The sequence below is a fragment of the Brassica rapa genome, chromosome A03 (assembly GCF_000309985.2).
Source record: "Brassica rapa cultivar Chiifu-401-42 chromosome A03, CAAS_Brap_v3.01, whole genome shotgun sequence".
Lineage (NCBI taxonomy): Eukaryota > Viridiplantae > Streptophyta > Magnoliopsida > Brassicales > Brassicaceae > Brassica > Brassica rapa.
In genome coordinates, this window is record NC_024797.2 from 18,958,291 (window position 1) to 18,977,465 (window position 19,175).

Below are 19,175 nucleotides of genomic sequence, written 5' to 3' on the forward strand. Positions count from 1 at the left end.
CTTCTTTGATTTTTTTTTTCCGAGCTTATCCGCCTGCAAAGGCATCAAACCAAACGATGGAGAAGACAGTCCGCTGAAAGATATAATTTCTCAGTGGTTCAATGGCGGCTTTGCTTCCGACTAATATTACAGAAATGCCACTGAGAAGCCCCTTTCTTCTAACCTCGACCTCTCGCTACTCTTCTTCTCCGTCGCTCCACGCCTTGATCTTCCATTCACTATCTCCGAAACCTTACCGTCACATTCTTCAGCCATTCTCTTCCCTCCGCACGAGCGAGCGCAACAACAGGAGCCATAACAACCGCCGATCGGATCACCGGAGCCCTAAACCCACCCCTCCTTGGATAGACAAGTGGCCTCCCTCATCTTCCGACGAGAAAGCGAACGAGCGAGGTAAACTCCAGTCGTCGGAGGAGGAATCCGAGGCGAAACGCCGCTACTTGGAGAAGGATAAAGGACAGAGCTCGATTGAGAGGATCGTTCTCCGTCTACGGAACTTAGGATTAGCAGCTTCTGACGACGACGAGGAGGATGATAACGACGGAGGAGACGGCGAGGAGGATGTGAAGAAGCCGGTGACTGGAGAAGAGAGGTTAGGCGATTTGCTGAAGAGAGAGTGGGTGAGGCCTGATGTGATTCTCGCTGAGGGAGAAGAGAGTGACGATGAGGAGGACGATGATGTGTTGTTGCCGTGGGAGAAGAACGAGGGAGAACAGGTGGCGGAGAGGAATGAAGGAGATGGAGGACTGGCGGCGGTGAAGAAGAGGAGAGCTAGAGCTCCGTCGTTGGCGGAGCTTACGGTTGAGGATTCTGAGCTACGGAGGCTGCGGAGAGACGGGATGTATCTGAGGGTGAGGATTAATATACCTAAAGCTGGGCTTACGCAGGCGGTGATGGAGAAGATTCATGATACTTGGAGGAAAGAGGAGCTTGTGAGGCTTAAGTTTCATGAGGTGCTTGCTCGTGATATGAAGACGGCTCATGAGATTGTTGAGGTCTGTTTCAATTGATTCCTGGTTGAAAAAAGATCTATTTGTTGCTTGCAGGACGTTAGTTGAATATGAGGTGTGGAATTTGAAGTTATGTAGCTAATATATAGGGATAAGAATCACCTAATCTCAGCTTAGTTCTGCAATAGAATGGTCTTAGAAATGATCATTCAATATTATGAATGATCTTGATGAATGTTCTCTCTTAGTTCTTGAATGATCTTGAACAAAAATTACCTAATCTCAACGTAGTTCTTTCTTGGTAACAGTAATGCAGTTTTGTATAGGAGATGGAGCTGAGCATGGCTGTTAAGTAGTAACAAGTTTATGCAAAAAAAAATTGTTTTGTTGGGAACTGATTGGATTTACTCTTGATGGGCAGCGTCGAACTGGTGGAATGGTAATATGGAGAGCAGGAAGTGTGATGGTGGTTTACCGTGGACGTGACTATCAAGGACCTTCTGCAGTCTCTAACCAAATAGCCAGACCTGAAGAAACACTTTTTGTTCCAGATGTATCTTCTGCTGGCGATGAAGCAACAAATGCCAAAGATAATAATCAAAATGCGCCCCCGGAAATCAAAGATCCGATTGTCAAGAACCCTATTCGCAAGGAGAGAATGACAGAAGAAGAAGCTGAGTTTAACCAACTGTTAGACAGCTTAGGCCCACGTTTTCAAGAGTATTGGGGTACGGGTGTGCTGCCTGTGGACGCCGACTTGCTACCTCCTACGATTCCTGGTTATAAAACACCGTTTAGGCTTCTTCCTACTGGGATGAGATCAAATTTGACCAATGCTGAGATGACAAATCTGAGGAAGATTGGTAAAACTCTCCCCTGCCATTTTGCTCTTGGTAAGATATGCTTTCTAATTCCTAGTATGAATTTTTGTTTGAAAAATCTGTTTGGTGTGGCCAAGATTTGATCTTGAATGTGTACTTCACAGGTAGGAACAGAAATCACCAAGGATTGGCAGCTGCTATACTCAAGCTCTGGGAGAAAAGTCTGATTGCAAAGATCGCCGTGAAGCGAGGTATCCAGAATACAAACAACAAACTGATGGCGGAAGAGATAAAGGTTTTCTTTTCTCTTTTTCTCTAATGTCAAATGTCAATGAAAAGTTAACTGCTGAGATAAAATACTAACACAGCCTCACATATTGATAGAACATAGCAGAGAAGTATTTGTCGATCCCGTAAGCCCAATTAACGTCTGGATATTTAGGAATATATTCATATTGCAATCTAGTGAGTTATAATCATATTGATATTTAATGATTCCTCACAATTGGTGGATAGATCGAGAATTAGAAACTTGAAGAAGTGTTTTGTATAATTATTCACCTATTGTTTCTAGATTCTATACTTGGTTATTCCTTGACAGCAGAAAATTTTCAGGCAGAAAGCTAAGTTTCTTCACTCATTTCTCGTCTTTTCGTTAAAGACATTGACAGGGGGTGTATTGCTGCTCAGAAACAAGTATTACATCGTAATATACCGTGGGAAGGACTTCCTTCCTTCAAGTGTCGCAGCTACTTTGGCGGAGAGACAAGAGTTGACAAAAGAGATTCAAGACGTCGAAGAAAAAGTAAGAAATCGAGACATTGAGGCTACTCAACCTGTTGGAGATAAAGTTCCAGCGGAAGCTGGCACTCTAGCTGAGTTTTATGAGGCTCAAGCCCGATGGGGGAAAGAGATAACTCCGGATCATCGGGAAAAGATGATCGAAGAAGCTTCAAGGGTCGCGAGTGCCAGAGTTGTTAAACGAATCCAGCACAAACTCAACCTTGTAAGTAGACCTTTTTAATATGTAACGTTACAGTCTTTTGTGAGATATCTGGTTGCAGCTGTCATAGTAAGTCAATTTATCTATGACAGGCACAATCGAAATTTCAAAGAGCAGAGAAACTGTTGTCCAAAGTAGAAGCCTCCATGATTCCAAGCGGACCTGATTATGATCAAGAAGTCATCTCTGAGGAAGAAAGAATCATGTTCCGGAAAGTGGGATTGAAAATGAAGTCTTACTTACCCTTAGGTGAGTCCTTTTAAACTAATCACTTCCTCAGCTTGTGTGTGGCTGCAGTTTATATGAATTAATAACCGTTTCTTTACAGGTATCCGTGGTGTATTCGATGGGGTCATCGAGAATATGCATCTACATTGGAAGCACAGAGAACTGGTGAAGCTTATATCGAAACAGAAGAGTCTTGCGTTTGTTGAAGACACGGCTCGGTTACTAGAATACGAGAGCGGTGGGGTTCTTGTGGCAATAGAAAAGGTTCCTAAAGGATTTGCTCTTATTTATTACCGTGGAAAGAATTACCAGAGACCCATTAGCTTGAGACCAAGAAACCTTCTCACTAAAGCAAAAGCATTGAAACGTTCCATCGCAATGCAACGCCATGAGGCACTTAGTCAGCATATCTCTGAATTGGAAAAAACAATAGAGCAGATGCAAAACGAACTTGTAAGTGGTCTTCACTTCCTAATATCTCGTTACTTTCACTTAGCACGCATGTTCTGCTCTGTATCACTTCATTCACTACCTAATGGTTCTTGCAGACTGCAAAAAACCCGTCATACAATGAATCAGAATGGGAGAATGATGATGACGATGAAGATGGAGGCGAGGAGGAGAAAGATGATGCAGAGGATGATGAGAGTGACTGGGATGAAGCTGATGCTGAATCTACAATTTCTAGTTTAGAAGAAGCTGATTATCCATTACGCTAAGGATGAGGCATGCATCGTTTTGTTTAATCTCAGGAGGTTGCAGCTAGCTAAGAATGATGTCGGAAGTCTGTCCGAGTTTTGAAACAGAAATGGTTATGTGCATTCATTGCTGGGAAAAGAAGAGAATATCGAGATTCATCATCAACTTGTGTTAAGTAACAAAGAGCTATTTATTTGTTTTTCTTTTTACAAAAAAAAATTGTATGTTTATTTGTCAATGTATTATCTCGTACACTACTTAAAAGTATTTAACAAATGTTTATTGATCTATATGTCTGGGCAACAAGTTTTATAAGTCATAACATATAAGAAGGATGTGGACATGAATATTGGAAACTTAATTTACTTGACCTTATACATGATCAACGTGTACATGTAATGATACAATTGAGTTTAATGGAAATTGCATAAATATATGATAACAAGTTAGATTTTTCAAATTTTACTAGTAGTTTAAATCCCTTCATCACCATATGGAGTCCATATTAAAAGCTTCCTCTTGCGGCTGGGGTTGAGACGAACTTGAACCATTTTGCATGATATTGGAGACTCCTTGTTGAAGAGTAGAAGGATTGATATTTATACAAGAGTTCCTAATTTGGAAAGCCTTGAGCAACAAAGAGTTTATTGGAGATAAAGGCTGACCAAGTAGGTTTGTTGTCGACCAAGACGGGATATTATTAGTAGCCATGTTCATATTGAGACAAGCCGTGCTTGTTGTTGTATTGTCTTGTGAATAAACACCGTTTTGCGAGTATTGATGAATATGGTTGTAATCGATGGTTGATGAGTTTGAATTCAGATTTGGAAGCTCGATATCTTCAAACTCATTTGCCATTGATGAGCTTGCATCGCATGGAGATCCAAAAGATGATTGAGGTTGTTGTTCTTGTGGTTTCCTTGCTGTTGTGCTCTTTTCGAAAACCCTACACACTACCCATTCCTCCTGGAGCATTAAGATGATATTCAAGAGCATGTATTAAATTTATCATTATGATATGTACTTTTGTTGCATACAGTATTATGTTAAACATCTCTAACCTTAGCGGGTTTGAAGGGTTGTTTGGTCTCAAGCCTATACTCATGCATAACCCAATTGCTTTTCTCACCCTTTGGAGCTCTTCCTTTGTAGAAAACAAGGGTTTTCTTCATCCCAACCAGCACTCCACTTTGGTATATCTCTTTATCTTTACCTGTGGTTTTCCAATAACCGGCTTCAGTTGCTCGGTTTGTCCTTAAACCGGTTGGGTATTTCCGGTCTCTTAGGTTGAAGAAGTACCACTCTTTCTCTCCCATTGAAGCTTTGGCTGCAGATATGCACAATAGTATTCTCACATTATTTTAGTTAATGTCACACCATGTGGTTAACTGCAATATAATAATTCAGTTTAATATAAAGTTTTCAACGAACTATATGCCTTCTAGCTAGAAATTTTGTATATACACATTTTTGTATATAGTCTCACATGTTTGGTACGTCAGTTACACCTATATATATAGAACCTAATTAATCTACACTAAGAAAACTGAAGAATAATAAGATTACTAAAACAATTTAACAATGGTTTCGTTTAAATGAGTTATATTGTATATATTGTTATATAAACGTATATTATGTCTCTCATCAATTTTAAATGGTATGATCAGTTCATTCCCATTCGTATTTGCCGAAAACATATGGTTGATTTTACATTTAATGTTATTATATATTTTCTAAAGTTATTGTAAAAAATCCATGTAGACAAAAACAGCATAACAAAAGGAAGGATGTATATAGTGCGTATTCTTGTGAATTTTATGTATTGTATACAATTAAACACATTATTTGAAGATTACATAAATTAACACAGGAGAATACTTTTGTCCCGAAAAAAACATAGGAGAATACTATACACAAGCATATGTCATAGTACATAGATGATTCTATAATTACCTGGCAAATCCCAAGGTTCACACTTGTTGAAATCAACGTCGACGACAGCTTTACCGGTGAATCCAGTATCGGAGACTTTCCGACAAAGATAATGCGTTATCAGCTCCTCGTCTGTAGGATGAAATCTGAACCCCGGAGGAAGATTTTCTTCCATATTTTTGCCCTCTTTTAAAGAATGGTTTTCTCTCTAGCTCCTTTGAATAGAACAAAGGAGATCGACAGCAAAAAGCTTTTCAACAATGTGACATATATAGATGGGGTTTATATATATATTCACATATATAATAGGGTTAATTTGTACCAAATACCGATCTTGAGGGAGAAGCAGCCACGAGTAGTCTTTTTCGACTGTTGATTATTACAGCTAACATTTTGACAATTCAATGTATGTCATCCACGCATACGTTATACGTACCCTTTTTTTCTTATTATAAAACATTGTGATAACTGTAGTTTTAATAAAATATATGTCGGCGTATATATTATTGTTCCTTTTAGATTACATTACTATGTTTAAAACATAACATCCGTCTTAATATCCGCATAAATATAATTATTATAGGACATATAATGGATTTTTGTGAGATTTGTCCAACCAACTTCACCCAATGCTACCCACCATGAAAGAAACAATTAATGTCCAACGTAATGTGAACATGCGTGCATGGCTTCTCCTTCTTTGGTCATATACTCATATCATTGCATCCATCTTACACTATTGACACTTGTCTTTTCGCTTATCTCACGGCCATATTTATACAAATAAATATATGATCAACTATATGTTCCATAAGAAAACATGCTTATAAATTATACGCTCCAATTGATTTTAAAAGATCAGATTGCGTTGATAGACCCTTATACATAACTCGTATTGTCTAACTAATACTTTACGTAAAATTTCATTTGAATGTTTCATCTATTGACTATTGTTAGAAGGCCCTTTATCAAAAAAGAAAAAAAGGTTTCCTCTATTGTCGGGTGTTATATAACATTGTGTTAACAAATATACCGATTTAGTGGACCCAATATCTTGATTAGTAGATTAATAAAAATGTCAAATCATATACTGTATTTGTCTTTTATATAAAAAAATATGTACCCAGCAAACAATAGAAATCGCATAGCCTTTGCATTAAGAAAATGTATTTTATGCCAAATAAACTTAACATCCTAGGATATAGCAATTTTGTATTCTGTTGACAAAAAAAAAAGAAGAAGAAGCAATTTTGTATTCACATTGAAATTTTCGGTTGAATCCTATGCATATAATGCAGCATGCCGGTCTTATTTATTTTAGACTTTAATTATTTTAAACATGGTTAAAATACTTACTCTGGAAGAGTGGTTAAAGATCCCAACAACCTAATAGAACGTGTGTATTATCCCTTATAATTATACAATTATAAACACATGAAAAATAAGCAATAAGTGTTATTCAAAGCTAAATTACTGGGAGATCTTTTTGTACAAGATATGTTGGGTCATATATGTATATAGAATGTCAATCCTACCATTAGAAAACTTTCCCAATTTATTTAATTGATCTTCATACTTTTCCCTACCGATCCGTATTTACGGGCTTTAATTTCTAGATTTCTAGAATATCCCACACACGTACATATCTAGTATCAACATGTTATACGTTTGCACTAGTATAGCGTATTTTACTATTAGTTGCATATATAACTTTGAACTAAAAACTGCTTTAAAATTAAGTAAAATACAAATATAATATACATAAATTTTATATTTAACTGAAAAATTATGAACATATATAATTGTCAAAAAAAAAAAAGAGATTCTAAACAAACTTTTTAACTTTGAGTCATCATCTTCAATCTAACAGAACAGTATATTATATTATTTTAGTGCTGCAAGTGAGAGAAAAAAAGAGCAAGTTGGGTCCATATTGTAGGCCCAATAAAATAAGCCCATAATGAGGTGACCAACTAAAATCAAGAAGCAGCGAATCACACGAAGACGAGCGATTCAGCAATGGGGAGAAAGAAGGGATTGCCGGAGTTCGAAGAGACGGCGCCGGATGGATTCGATCCGGCGAATCCATACAAGGATCCGGTGGCGATGGTGGAGATGAGAGAGCACATAGTTCGGGAGAAGTGGATTCAGATCGAGAAGGCGAAGATCTTGCGTGAGAAGGTCAAATGGTGTTACCGTGTCGAAGGCGTTAACCATTACCAGAAATGCCGTCATCTTGTCCAGAACTATCTCGAATCTACTCGCGGCGTCGGTTGGGGGAAAGACCACCGTCCTATCTCCCTCCACGGTGAGTTTAATAATTGATGTAGATTGGTCTGAGCATAAACTGTGTTATGTTTTAAGTTTTTTGTTTGATGTTTATGAACAGGTCCCAAGCCTGAGGCTGTTGAAGCTGAATAATACTTTGCGCCTGAATCAGTCTGAGGTGAGTAACGGTTTCTTGTCATTGTTTTATTTTCATTAGCTTAGGTCTCTTCGTTTATGAAACCTTAAAAAGGTTATGTACGTGTTGTATTCATTAGAAGTATTTTGGAAGTTAATAAAATCGATAGGCTTCTGTTTGTTAGCACAACTAAAAGTTCTTACGAAGTGGTTATATAGTCTATGTGAAACCTCCACTTGAGCCGTTGTTTATAAACGATGTCAAACGTTACAGCATTAGAAGTTGTTAGTCTCCTTTCTCACAACAGCTTATTGATCCAAATGTTCTTTTTTTTTTGCTTCAGTGAGGCAGGTGACCGAGCTCTTAATACAAGACATGGAATGGTCTTTGGACTGTGCAGATTTGCTTTCTTTTTTTGAAACATGTTAGTCTTTGGATTCATGCAAAGGGTTTTACAGGCTTGAGTAATGTATTTTGCTACACTAAACATCAGTCTCTCGTTGTGATACCAAATAAGTCCCTTATTCCTCTGCCTCCCTTCGTTGTTATATATGATGCCACATAACAAATCATAGGATAAACAAAATAAACCACAAATAACTCGAGCGTTAAGTTTCAAAAAACGACTCCAGCGTTATTTCTTTTTGGTTTAGCCATGGAGACTCCGATGACTGAAACACCCACGAACCTTCCTCGCAGTTTGTTTTATCTTTATATGATTTTCTAGGCAATTTTAAAGAGGACGGTGGGATTATGAAATCTTTTGTACATAAATGGATCCAAATCACTACATACATATATATAAAAGCCACAGAGAAGTTTACAAGAACATGCGGAACTTATATTAAGGTGTACTGACTGAATGAGTGAATGATATATAAAAGAAACCAATAAGTTAAGGTGTACTGTCAATACAAACACACAACTTAACGGCTTGACTCTTTAACGAGTCTTCTCCACTGTCGTCAACCCTGGTCAACCGCCCAACAAGTGTGGTCACTTGTGTTTTGTTTGTATAACCTGTAAGTTTCATTACATTGTCCTTCCTTTCATTTTCACTCCCCCCATATTCTAGTTTCAAAATTTAAAAGCCAATCCTCTTTTTAAAACTTTGACAAATAAGGTCCTCACAATGAAAGATAAAAAAAATCCTCATAATGACTTGCCATCACCGTTTTAAACAAGTCCATATGATCCATTCCCCTCGAGCATAGACGTGAACGGTATAATAATTGCATACACAAGTGTGTTTGTGTGTAACTCAGAGGCGTGCTTATAGTGTATTGAAAAAGGCATTCGCTCCAGGCCCCTGATTAATATGACTGTTTTTAGGGTCCCAAAATTTAAAATAATTTCTAGTATAGTGGTTTAGACTTATTTTAAAAAAAATATTTCTACGAAAAATAATTAATTCATTTTTTGAATTCATGTATTTTTTTCTATATGACATAATATAACATATTTACGTTATAAACTTATTCTTTTACAGTATTAGACTTATGTATTTGGTGAAAATAATATATCATATTAGAAAATTATTTTCATTACGATTGTAAATAAATTTATTTTTAAAACTTGCCTTAGGCCCCTAAAACTCTTCGCACGGCACTGTGTGTGTTTATTCCTAATTTCCTATACATATATTTATGTTTATCTTCATCGTTCTTATAAGCTCTATTTTTCCAACTCAAAACATAATTTATGAAACGATACTCAGGTAATTAGAGGAATCAATGTGAATAGAGTAAGCACGAGGAGTATCCAATTGGATGTTCTTAGAACTTGTAAGTATAATTTAGTGACAACCAACTAGGTGCTACTAACCATATATATGGAGAAAAAATATTATAGAGCAGCATAACGGAACCATACTCTTCAAAATTAGGCTGATCAGTGCTAGTTAATCTCTATGTTTCTCTTGTAGAGTTCAAAACTTGCATCCTTCTTCGTGCTATAACTTCAGTCATTATAACATTTGATGCAACTTCCATATCGATTACCTGTCCAAATAAACGAGTTATCATATCAGAAAAATAATGTGCTTCCATTAACTGATTTCTTGTGTAACAATTTTGTTAGCTCTATGAACTTTGTTAGTAGTTTCTTCCACATCTAAACCCTTCTCGTTGAAATAGTTTTAGACCTCTAGAAATATCATTGCCTTCTCGTTTCATTTCATTTCACATATGATTTTATGTTTTAATATCAGTTAAAGAAAAGAAAATACCATGACTGATTCCTTTTAAATTATGTTTATATTTTATTGTAAAACGATATATAATTTACACTTCTCTGAAGGATATAGTCGCAATATTCTTTTGTAGTATATAGTTGCAATTTGCATGATGAATTTTATTATTTGTAGTAAGTAAAAGAGTTATTTTCACTCTAGGACAGTTTTGAGTTTTTTATTACACTCTAAAGCAGTTATTGCTCCTTAGACACTTTTTCTAACTTTCTTCTAACTATTCTCTTTTCTTCTAACTAAATTATAATTTAAATATAACTAAGTGGACCCATTCAGTATTTCATCTTCTTCCCTATTTTCTTTTTTATAACCATGGAAATAGTGGTATAAACCATATAATAAAAGCATCGGTGAAGGGAATGGCTTTGCCGAAAGCTGTTAAAAAGCTTATTCTTTCACGTCGTGTTCCACAATTCATCCTTCTCACGCTGTGACATTAATAAAAGGAAAAAACAAGATTTACGTTTTTGTTGTAGAAACAAAATCATTTGGAGCTTGAAATTATGTCTTATATGATATTTTTACATGTTTAAATGTATTATAAGCAAGAAAAAAAAAGGATGATTAAGGTGAGAATAATGGCTGGCGGCTATAGAGGGAAATTGCAGAAAACCCTAATTGATTTTGGGAAGATGAAGTTAAAATTACGAAAATACCCTTCATTAAAAAAATATGAAAAATAAATGATTCATATGTACATGATATATTGTACATACATATACACTATCCACATGTACAACGATTCATGTGTACATGAAACTAGACATCCCTTAAATAAAAATTACTAAAATGCCACTCCTTAAATAAAATTGCAAAAAATGTACAACATGATTTTATATGTACATGTACATCTTTACATGTGTACATGATTACATGTGTACAAAGATAACATGTGAACATCTTTACATGTGTACATCTTTATCTTTACATGTGTACATTGTATATTATTAAAGTAATGTATCGTAGAATCGTGTATTCTCTTTAAAATCTTAAACTCATGTTTTAATTCTTAAATGCATTGGAAAATAAATTAAATGAACTAACATCAAAGCTAATATGAGTAAAACACAAAATCATGTGTGCACCTATTGTCATGTACACCATTTTCAGTTTGACTTGATCTATTTATTATGTATTTTGGTATTGTTTTAGTAAGCAACCACCAATCCACCTATATGTGTACAACTTGTTCACATATATTGATTCATTTTTATGTACATGTGTACATCGCTTTACATATCCACATGTACAAAATGGTGTGTACCATAACCATACAAGCACCTCTATACCAAAATATTGGGGTTTAGTCAAATTTGTACACGCAAGGTCATACATCTTTTAAATAAATAAAGACGTGTATATGTGTACGCTAAACATGGTAGTGTACATATGTAAAACAACCAGAAATTAATCAAGATAAGATCTACCATGAAGCTACCATGAAAACACAGAAGCTCTTACACAAAATGTGAAGGATGATATTTGGGTTCAGTCAGATTTCAAAGATGTCTGACCATGCGTGTACATAGGAAGAAGGAAAAAAATTCACATGTACATTGTGTTAACGTTATCGTGAGTTCACGAAGTCGTAGATGCTTAGTTATTGAGATAGAAAACCTACAAAAAGAAAAATTTGTGTACACAATCTCTTTGATGTATAACATAAAATTAGGTGTACACATGTACAGTTTGAAAGTAATGTACACACGAACTTTTTATTTTGATTTTTTTAATTTTATGATGGAAAATTACGAAAATAACCTCGTCTTCTTTTTTGGTCACTATCGACCAGAAACTCTAATCTCCGCCTCTCTCACCTATTTTTCACGATTCTTTACGAATTTCTCCACTTTTTATGTATTTTGTCCAGATCTGATAGATTTCAAACCTAATTCATGGTTTTACATTCAAAAGTTTGAACAAAACTGTTTTTTTTGTTTCTGATTTGTTAAACATTTTGTTCTAAATCTCCATTGTTGAGTGCGAGATTCTTGATGACGCTGCCCGACTCCTGCGTGATAGTATCATGATGTCCAAGGACCTCATGACGAAAAAGAATTGAAAAAAAAAATGATGAAAACTTCAAAACGATAAAAAAGATAAAAGTCAATCATTAAAAAAAGAGAGTTCAGAATAAAGAAGATAAGAGAGAAATGATAGTGGGTCCTACTAAATTAGTATATAGTTATGTTTTAACTTGAAAAACTAAACGAAATGTGATAAAGTTAGGAAAAAGTACCTTAGTAGCTGAAACTGCCTTATTTTATTATAAATAACTCAAAACTGTCTTATAGTGTAATTCTTTCTAAGTAAAATATGTGGCAAGGTTTTAAAAATAGAGAGAGTATATATTTCATGTATTTTATCAACGTGACCGAAAAATCCGCAAGTCGACAGTGTCACGTGTCGTCTTATTGTTGGGTTGAAATCCTACCGACAAACAGATCCTAGTCGGGTCCACGTGCGTAATGAGATCACTTCAATGTCCTTTACTTCAATGTCCCTTTTGTCTAATTACGACGCTTAAATTTGTTAATACATCACTTCTGTGCAATCAATAGTTGCTAATACATCACTCAGTAGTCCGTGTACTATGCAATGATCCCCAAATTAGTTTTTTTTTTTTTTTTTGGTAAACTTCCCAAATTAGTTACGTACAAATATGATTTGCTAAGAAAACCTGCCTTCCATTCAGAAATCTTTGCGAAAGGTCTGATTTATCAATTTGTTATATTAATATACAGTTGCGTTATTGACAATAAAAAAAATACAGTTGCGTTATAAACTTTTGTATGACAAAAGTTCTGGAACTTTATCATTATTTAAACATCCCAAAGCTAGTTTCATGTGAATTAAGTGTTCCCAAAATCAGTGTTATTTTTCACTGTGTGAATACTGAATAAGAGCTTGTAATATTTTGATTATCATTCTCTACTTCAAATTTAACGTCGACCAGTATTCCTAAAATCATTGTATAAAATTAACACCATACATCAAATCATATACAGGTTGAGCTGATAAGAAACATGCACGGAAATATCCTGATATCCATTACAAATGATCACTAGATTCTGAAATCTTAAGCACCATATTTCTTGTAAACACTCAACACTAGTAACGTTATGCAAGTGTTTCCGATAACAATAATAATTATCTGGTCAACACGCGTACAAATAATGTTAATATTTGCTGGTGAGTGAAGCTATGCTGTAAAATGTGATACTTTTGAATATATTAAGATATAAATCGCGTAGGCAGCATTCAAATGGCATTGTCCAAAAGGAGCATAAAATGAAATATGTGGGGGCCAGTCTTGCATGTGATTCTTAACTCACCTCTCATATCATCTCCAACGATATACAGTCCGTTGGTAAACTTTTTAACGGTTACGGATGACAGGAAACGACGATGTGGTAAGTGTACCATGTTATAGGGATTATCTTTTCGGGTTAGTGTACTGTATCGCTAGATTTACAAACTCTATATATTTCTTTTAGTTGTAGTTAATATAGTTTCTGTCTGTAAATAAGTGATATGGTGTCTTGATCGAGAACCTAGTGATCTGATTGATGATCTGATTCACAGCTCCATGTTAATGTATATTTTGGAGTATATTTTTCTATCCTGGCTGAACTTTTCACATTTTTAGAAGAAAAAACTTAATTTTTTTTTTGGCAAAAAAACTTTACATCACATTGATTGTTTCATTTTAGGGGAATTGGGGGCTATGGACATGAAAAAAACGGTAATTCACCGTATAGCACTTTTACCTAACAGATGTATACACGCCGTCAATAATACATAATAATACTATCATATCCTTTTCCTTTAACCGGCTAACCTGCTGCAAGATAAATAAAAAAAAATATTACTTTTATCCTTCCAAAGTAAATCGTGTCTCTCCATCTTCCACACAACTTGTCCTTCTCTCTATTGTCGACGGTTGTTTCTGGAATTGTGCTGCAGTCGAACGATCTCCGGCACCGCTTTCATCCATCGCCTCCAGTCTGCATGCAATCGACTTCTTTTCCATCTACGGTAGTAAGAAACTCTTTCTACCCAACTTCACCACTTCACTTCTTCGTCGTCCCTTTTAATTGTGTTCGTCGTTAGGGTTTGGCGGTTGAGTTTTGCGTTACGGCTTCGGCGGCGGGTAGTAACACATCCCACCTCTCCAACTCGATTCTTCTCAGATCTTTGACAGTCATGTACGTTCTCGGTGTTTCTCCGTCGATTCTGGATACTAAAACTTCTTCTCCGCTTATCTGATTTTATTTTGGGATCCTCTCTGATGTTCTTATTATAAGTTATGCTTGAAATAGGGTTTTTGTCTCTGCGGTGCATAGTTCATGGTGTAAAAATATCAATTATTTTGTAGAATAGCATCTGCAATACATAGATGTTTCATCGTATGTCTTTATTAGTATATCTCATTGCTATATGGCATGTCAAGTGGAATAGTATAAGGTTCACATTATTCCATTTTACATGGAATCGTACTTTTACATCATATGCCTTTCCATTTGTTAGCCATTCTTATTCGGTTTGACTCATAATTCATTTATATATTGAATATTAAAGTATGAACCGTCCTCACTCTTTGCCTCTCTTACTTTTCATTCTTCAGGTTTGGTATGGACGAGTTAGACCTTCCAAGTAGATTGTTTGAGACATGCTTTGATGTCAAGTGGATTTAGTTTCCCAAAGATTTGGGTTGACTATGGTGGATTGGGGTTTATATTTTTCTAACTTGGGTTTAGTGTTTAATGTCAAGTGTTCTATTACCATTTCCATTAGCTTTGTATTTCATGTTGCTCATGAGGAATGTAAATAAATGTCTTCAGTATTATGACAGGTGAATTTACTTTCACAAAGATTTGGATTGCCTATGTATTGGAGTTTATATTTTCCTAACTTGGTTTAGTGTTTACTATCAAGTTTTCTATTACCATCCCCATTAGCTTTGTATTTCATGTGGTTCATGAGGAATGTGAATACATTTCTTCAGTATTATGGCACGTGGATTTAATTTCCTGAAGATTTGAATTGCCTATGGATTGGGTTTATATTTCATTAACTTGGGTTTAGTGTTTATTGTTAAGTGTTCTATTACCATTCTTATTAGCTTTGTATTTCATGTTGCTCAATCATGGTTCTAGTATGCACATAGTATCATTTTAAATAGTACATTATATATAATATAAAAGTCTTCTCGTAATGGACGGTGCAAATGTGTATGTAACCTTATAACATACATTTATAATCATTAACCTATATCGTTAAAATGTGTGTATAGTTTACAAATCAGAGGTTATATAGGGTTTAGTATTCCCAGTTAAGATTTAGTATTCCCTAAACAACTTTTATAATATGGAATGGAATATGTCGTCTATTTCATATAGAATGACTTTATTCAGTTTTATACTATACAGATGGAATGGAATACTGGTTTTTCAGTTTAGTTTATGTTGGTTTCAAGTTCAGGTTGGGTAAGAAGTACACACTTATTGGTACACTTTCTAATTTACACCACTTGTTTAACTCTGCACAGTAAACCATCTCTAATAACTCCACCTATTTACCTGACTTCCTCCTAATCTTTTATATGGAATAGCTGCAATTCATTAGTGGTCATTTACTGCAGAGAATACATCATCATCTCTGAACAACCGCATACATCAGCATCAGCGTCTACGTAAGTGGTTATTTTGGGTCATGTGCATACACCTATTCTACTTTATGTAGTTCATGTAGAATGGAAAGAAGATTCTTCACATGTATCTATTTACGTTTATAATATATATTACATTCCATCTGACTCATGTCAAACGGAAAGTTTCGTCGTCTAAATTGGACGGTTTTACTGAACTCGGCTTGACTTTTTGTAAACTATTTCATATTTTACTTTCACCATGCACCTTATTACGGTTCTAAAATTAAGAACACCATCACTCCATTGTAAATGAACTTACAATAAACCATTCCACGTAAGTGACGTAGTATGGAAAGCAATACAATCGGAATATGATTTATGTCATCATCTTCAGATTGCCGTTATGTTAACAGAGATTCTATCTCCCTCACATCTGTTCGTCACTACTCTTGATTTATATCCTCTTTCATACGTGTTCAAGACAGCTGCGCACAACGATCCCTATTATATGTGATTGTTATTGTGGCAGACAAATCCTCCACGTCGTTCACTTTATAACAACGAACCGGCAACCTGTTATGGTGAGGGGCATAATTGGATGGAATCAAGCCAAAATGTCTGACAATGAATTACGTCAAAATCATTGTTACTTTCTTCATTTGTTTTTGAAATATGGCTATATGGCTAATAAGCCCTTCATTTTATACAGCTGGGAGAGTTGGATAATAGTTTAAAAATATAGAAGACAGGGGCCACAGAAAAAGTTTTCAAAAGATTTGTTTAGATCATACAATGCTCTTTTTTTTTTTGACAACAATAACTAAAACTAGATAGCTAAACTATCCGGTTCAGAAAGCCAAACCGGTGGAGTAGAATCGACATAAAGCATAGCTGAAAGAAAATTTTTTGTACCACGTGCAAGCTTGTCCGCCAAAGTGTTTTGTGCTTTTGGTATATGTTTTACCGCATACTGGCCATTTTTCAAGTATCGACACCATCTTCACCGAAAACAATCCGTCGCAAACACTCCATCAAAAAATTGAAAGGTATTCATCCACTCTATTAATATTGCCGACCCTTCTCTTGCTCACAAAACTATCAAACAATAACTAAAAGCCTCCAGCTCAGACAACATTTTTGATTAATAATACTAGTATTAATCGATAATAACCGTAAATAACATCTGACTAATTAAAAAGGATAAAAGATAAATTCACATTTGTGATTTTGTTTCCGTAAAGAAACCAAGAAAAAAAAAGAGTTTTACTGATATATGTAAAACTATTTAATCATTCACTTTTAGCATTGATTCGCTGACAACCCGATAAGATTATTCTCCAGATCGTAAGTGATACGTGTCCCTTGCTGCTGCACGTTCCCTATGATCGACAACTCAGACGACGTCGGAGCAAAAGCAAAGCAAAACGTCCCCGCATCATCAATAGGTATCAAGTAATTCTTCGCCGGCAAATCTATCGACTTCCCGCCGGTGAACTGAAACGCCACCGCCGGGACATTCACGGAGGACATAGACGAGAAGTCGTAGCAAGTGTCGAACAGAGAGATGCTCGACGTCGCGTTCTTGAAATCCTTCGCGAGTTTGACAAACGCGTCGCGGAGCGAGTTATAGGCCTCCGTCTGGAGACGAGTCACGGCGGTTCCGCAGTCCAAGATCACTCCTCCGTCTCCCGTCGCGTCGTCGACCTCGAACACCGACGACGGGATCTCGACTTTCTCGCCGCCGACGCTGAAGCCGCTGAGTCCCACGTAGTAGAAAGTGTCGATCTTTTTGTTGCGGAGAAGCGGCGCCGTCGCGTCTCCGTCGCTGATTTGGACCGAGTTGAAATCGAGGCTCGACGAGTTCCCCGAGTCGCGGTCCACGAGGCAGTACGAAAACGACGTCGCGTTGATTTGATTAGTCATCGACAAAGCTCCACCTCCTAAACCGAGTAAACCGGCCGCGCCCATGAATAAACCTTCGTTATCGTGACCGCACCCCAAAGCGACGTCGTTTACTTTACCCGAGTCGCCAAACGTCACCGTATCGGTCGCGTACTCTCCAACGGTGAAAGACCCGTCTCCGTAACTAACTTGGTATAGACACTTGTTCGAGCGACACGTGGAGACTTCTAAAGACGCGCACTGTGGAGCCGCGCACGTTAGCGGCTTGTACGTCGAAGACTCAGCCGGGTCGAAAACCGGGTCGGATTGTTCGTAGCAGTCGGAGCAAGGCTTGCACTGGAGCCAGTTCACGTCGCTTCCGGTGTCGAGCACCATGTACATCTCCTTCGCCGGAGTTCCGACGCCGATTCTCGAGAAATACTCGCCGCTTCCTTGGCTGGCTCCGGAGACGACGGGCGTCGTTAGCTCCTCGGGGTTGTACATGGTCTCGTCGTTGTAAACGGGTTTGAGATCGGATCTGTCGACGCCCTCGACGGAGAATCTGACTTTCGCGGCGATTCCGGCGACTCGGGATGAGTCTCGTTCGAGTCGGCTCAGTACTAGGCTTTTGTAGTCTTTGTGGTGTGGTGCGAGGAGAGTGTCTCGGGAGTGAAGCTCTAGAGTGAGTGGAGATGATGAGTTGAGAAAAAAGGGGATGGATTTGGATTCGAACTCGGGTCTGGTGGTTGTGGTCGGGTCGATGGAGAGTATGTGTTGTGTTTGCTGGAGAGATGAAACGACGTTGAGTACGGTCGTTTTATGTGGAGTTGATAGAGAGCGAGAGGAAGCATTGGACGCTAAGAGGAAAAGAGAGAGAGTGATGACGGTGAGGAGAGAGAAGAATCTGGCGAAAGCCATTTTCCGGGCAAAGGTGATGAGTTAAGAGTTAAGTACAAGGGCAAAGAGGAAGAGATGTTTTACTTATAGGAGAAACGAAAGGATGACTTCAATTGACTCCTCCAATATTTTCTCCCACACTCAAACTCCCCATACTTTTATTCTTATCACTACACCCCCAATCTTACAGCATTCATCATCACCACCATCTATATTATTCATTTTATGATATGTTTAAAAATACTTAATGACATATATTGAAGAAAGCATTCAACAAATGACGTTTCTGAATCATTTTGGATTTTAGGTTTATAAAAGTCAGTTTTATGTTTGCTCACTTTGTCTATGTGTGTCATGCAACTTTACATGGAGTTCAATTCTGACGCTAGTAACGTGTTTGATGATGAAGATATTGACACTGTAGATAATATTAGTGTATATTTGAACTCTTTTTTTTTG

General features: G+C 36.7%; 4 protein-coding genes across 5 annotated transcripts; 2 read left to right on the forward strand and 2 right to left on the reverse strand.

Annotated features, from left to right (window-relative positions):
* Positions 1-11: 11 nt before the first annotated feature.
* LOC103859751 (CRM-domain containing factor CFM3, chloroplastic/mitochondrial) lies at positions 12-3,991 on the forward strand. Of its 2 annotated transcripts, XM_018657671.2 has the most exons (8): positions 12-995; positions 1,372-1,843; positions 1,936-2,066; positions 2,433-2,777; positions 2,867-3,023; positions 3,103-3,455; positions 3,551-3,595; positions 3,641-3,991. In XM_018657671.2, the coding sequence occupies exons 1-8, from the start codon at positions 102-104 to the stop codon at positions 3,719-3,721; spliced, it is 2,478 nt and encodes an 825-aa protein (XP_018513187.2). In that variant the 5' UTR covers positions 12-101; the 3' UTR covers positions 3,722-3,991. The 2 variants fall into 2 exon arrangements, with proteins under 2 accessions (XP_018513187.2, XP_009135578.2); XM_009137330.3 differs by having other exon boundaries at positions 13-995; positions 3,551-3,991.
* On the reverse strand, positions 3,807-7,193 carry LOC103859750 (protein CUP-SHAPED COTYLEDON 2). The gene is made up of 3 exons (XM_009137329.3): positions 5,655-7,193; positions 4,763-5,028; positions 3,807-4,667 (listed from the first exon to the last, which is right to left on the reverse strand). Exons 1-3 carry the CDS (start codon positions 5,806-5,808, stop codon positions 4,188-4,190), a joined length of 900 nt encoding a protein of 299 aa, XP_009135577.1. The 5' UTR covers positions 5,809-7,193; the 3' UTR covers positions 3,807-4,187.
* A 417-nt stretch (positions 7,194-7,610) lies between these two features.
* LOC103859752 (NADH dehydrogenase [ubiquinone] 1 beta subcomplex subunit 10-B) lies at positions 7,611-8,574 on the forward strand. The gene is made up of 3 exons (XM_009137331.2): positions 7,611-7,941; positions 8,023-8,079; positions 8,381-8,574. The coding sequence occupies exons 1-2, from the start codon at positions 7,653-7,655 to the stop codon at positions 8,052-8,054; spliced, it is 321 nt and encodes a 106-aa protein (XP_009135579.1). The 5' UTR covers positions 7,611-7,652; the 3' UTR covers positions 8,055-8,079; positions 8,381-8,574.
* Positions 8,575-16,974: 8,400 nt separating this feature from the next.
* On the reverse strand, positions 16,975-18,967 carry LOC103859753 (protein ASPARTIC PROTEASE IN GUARD CELL 1). The gene has a single exon (XM_009137332.3). It carries the CDS (start codon positions 18,735-18,737, stop codon positions 17,238-17,240), a length of 1,500 nt encoding a protein of 499 aa, XP_009135580.1. The 5' UTR covers positions 18,738-18,967; the 3' UTR covers positions 16,975-17,237.
* Positions 18,968-19,175: the final 208 nt, after the last annotated feature.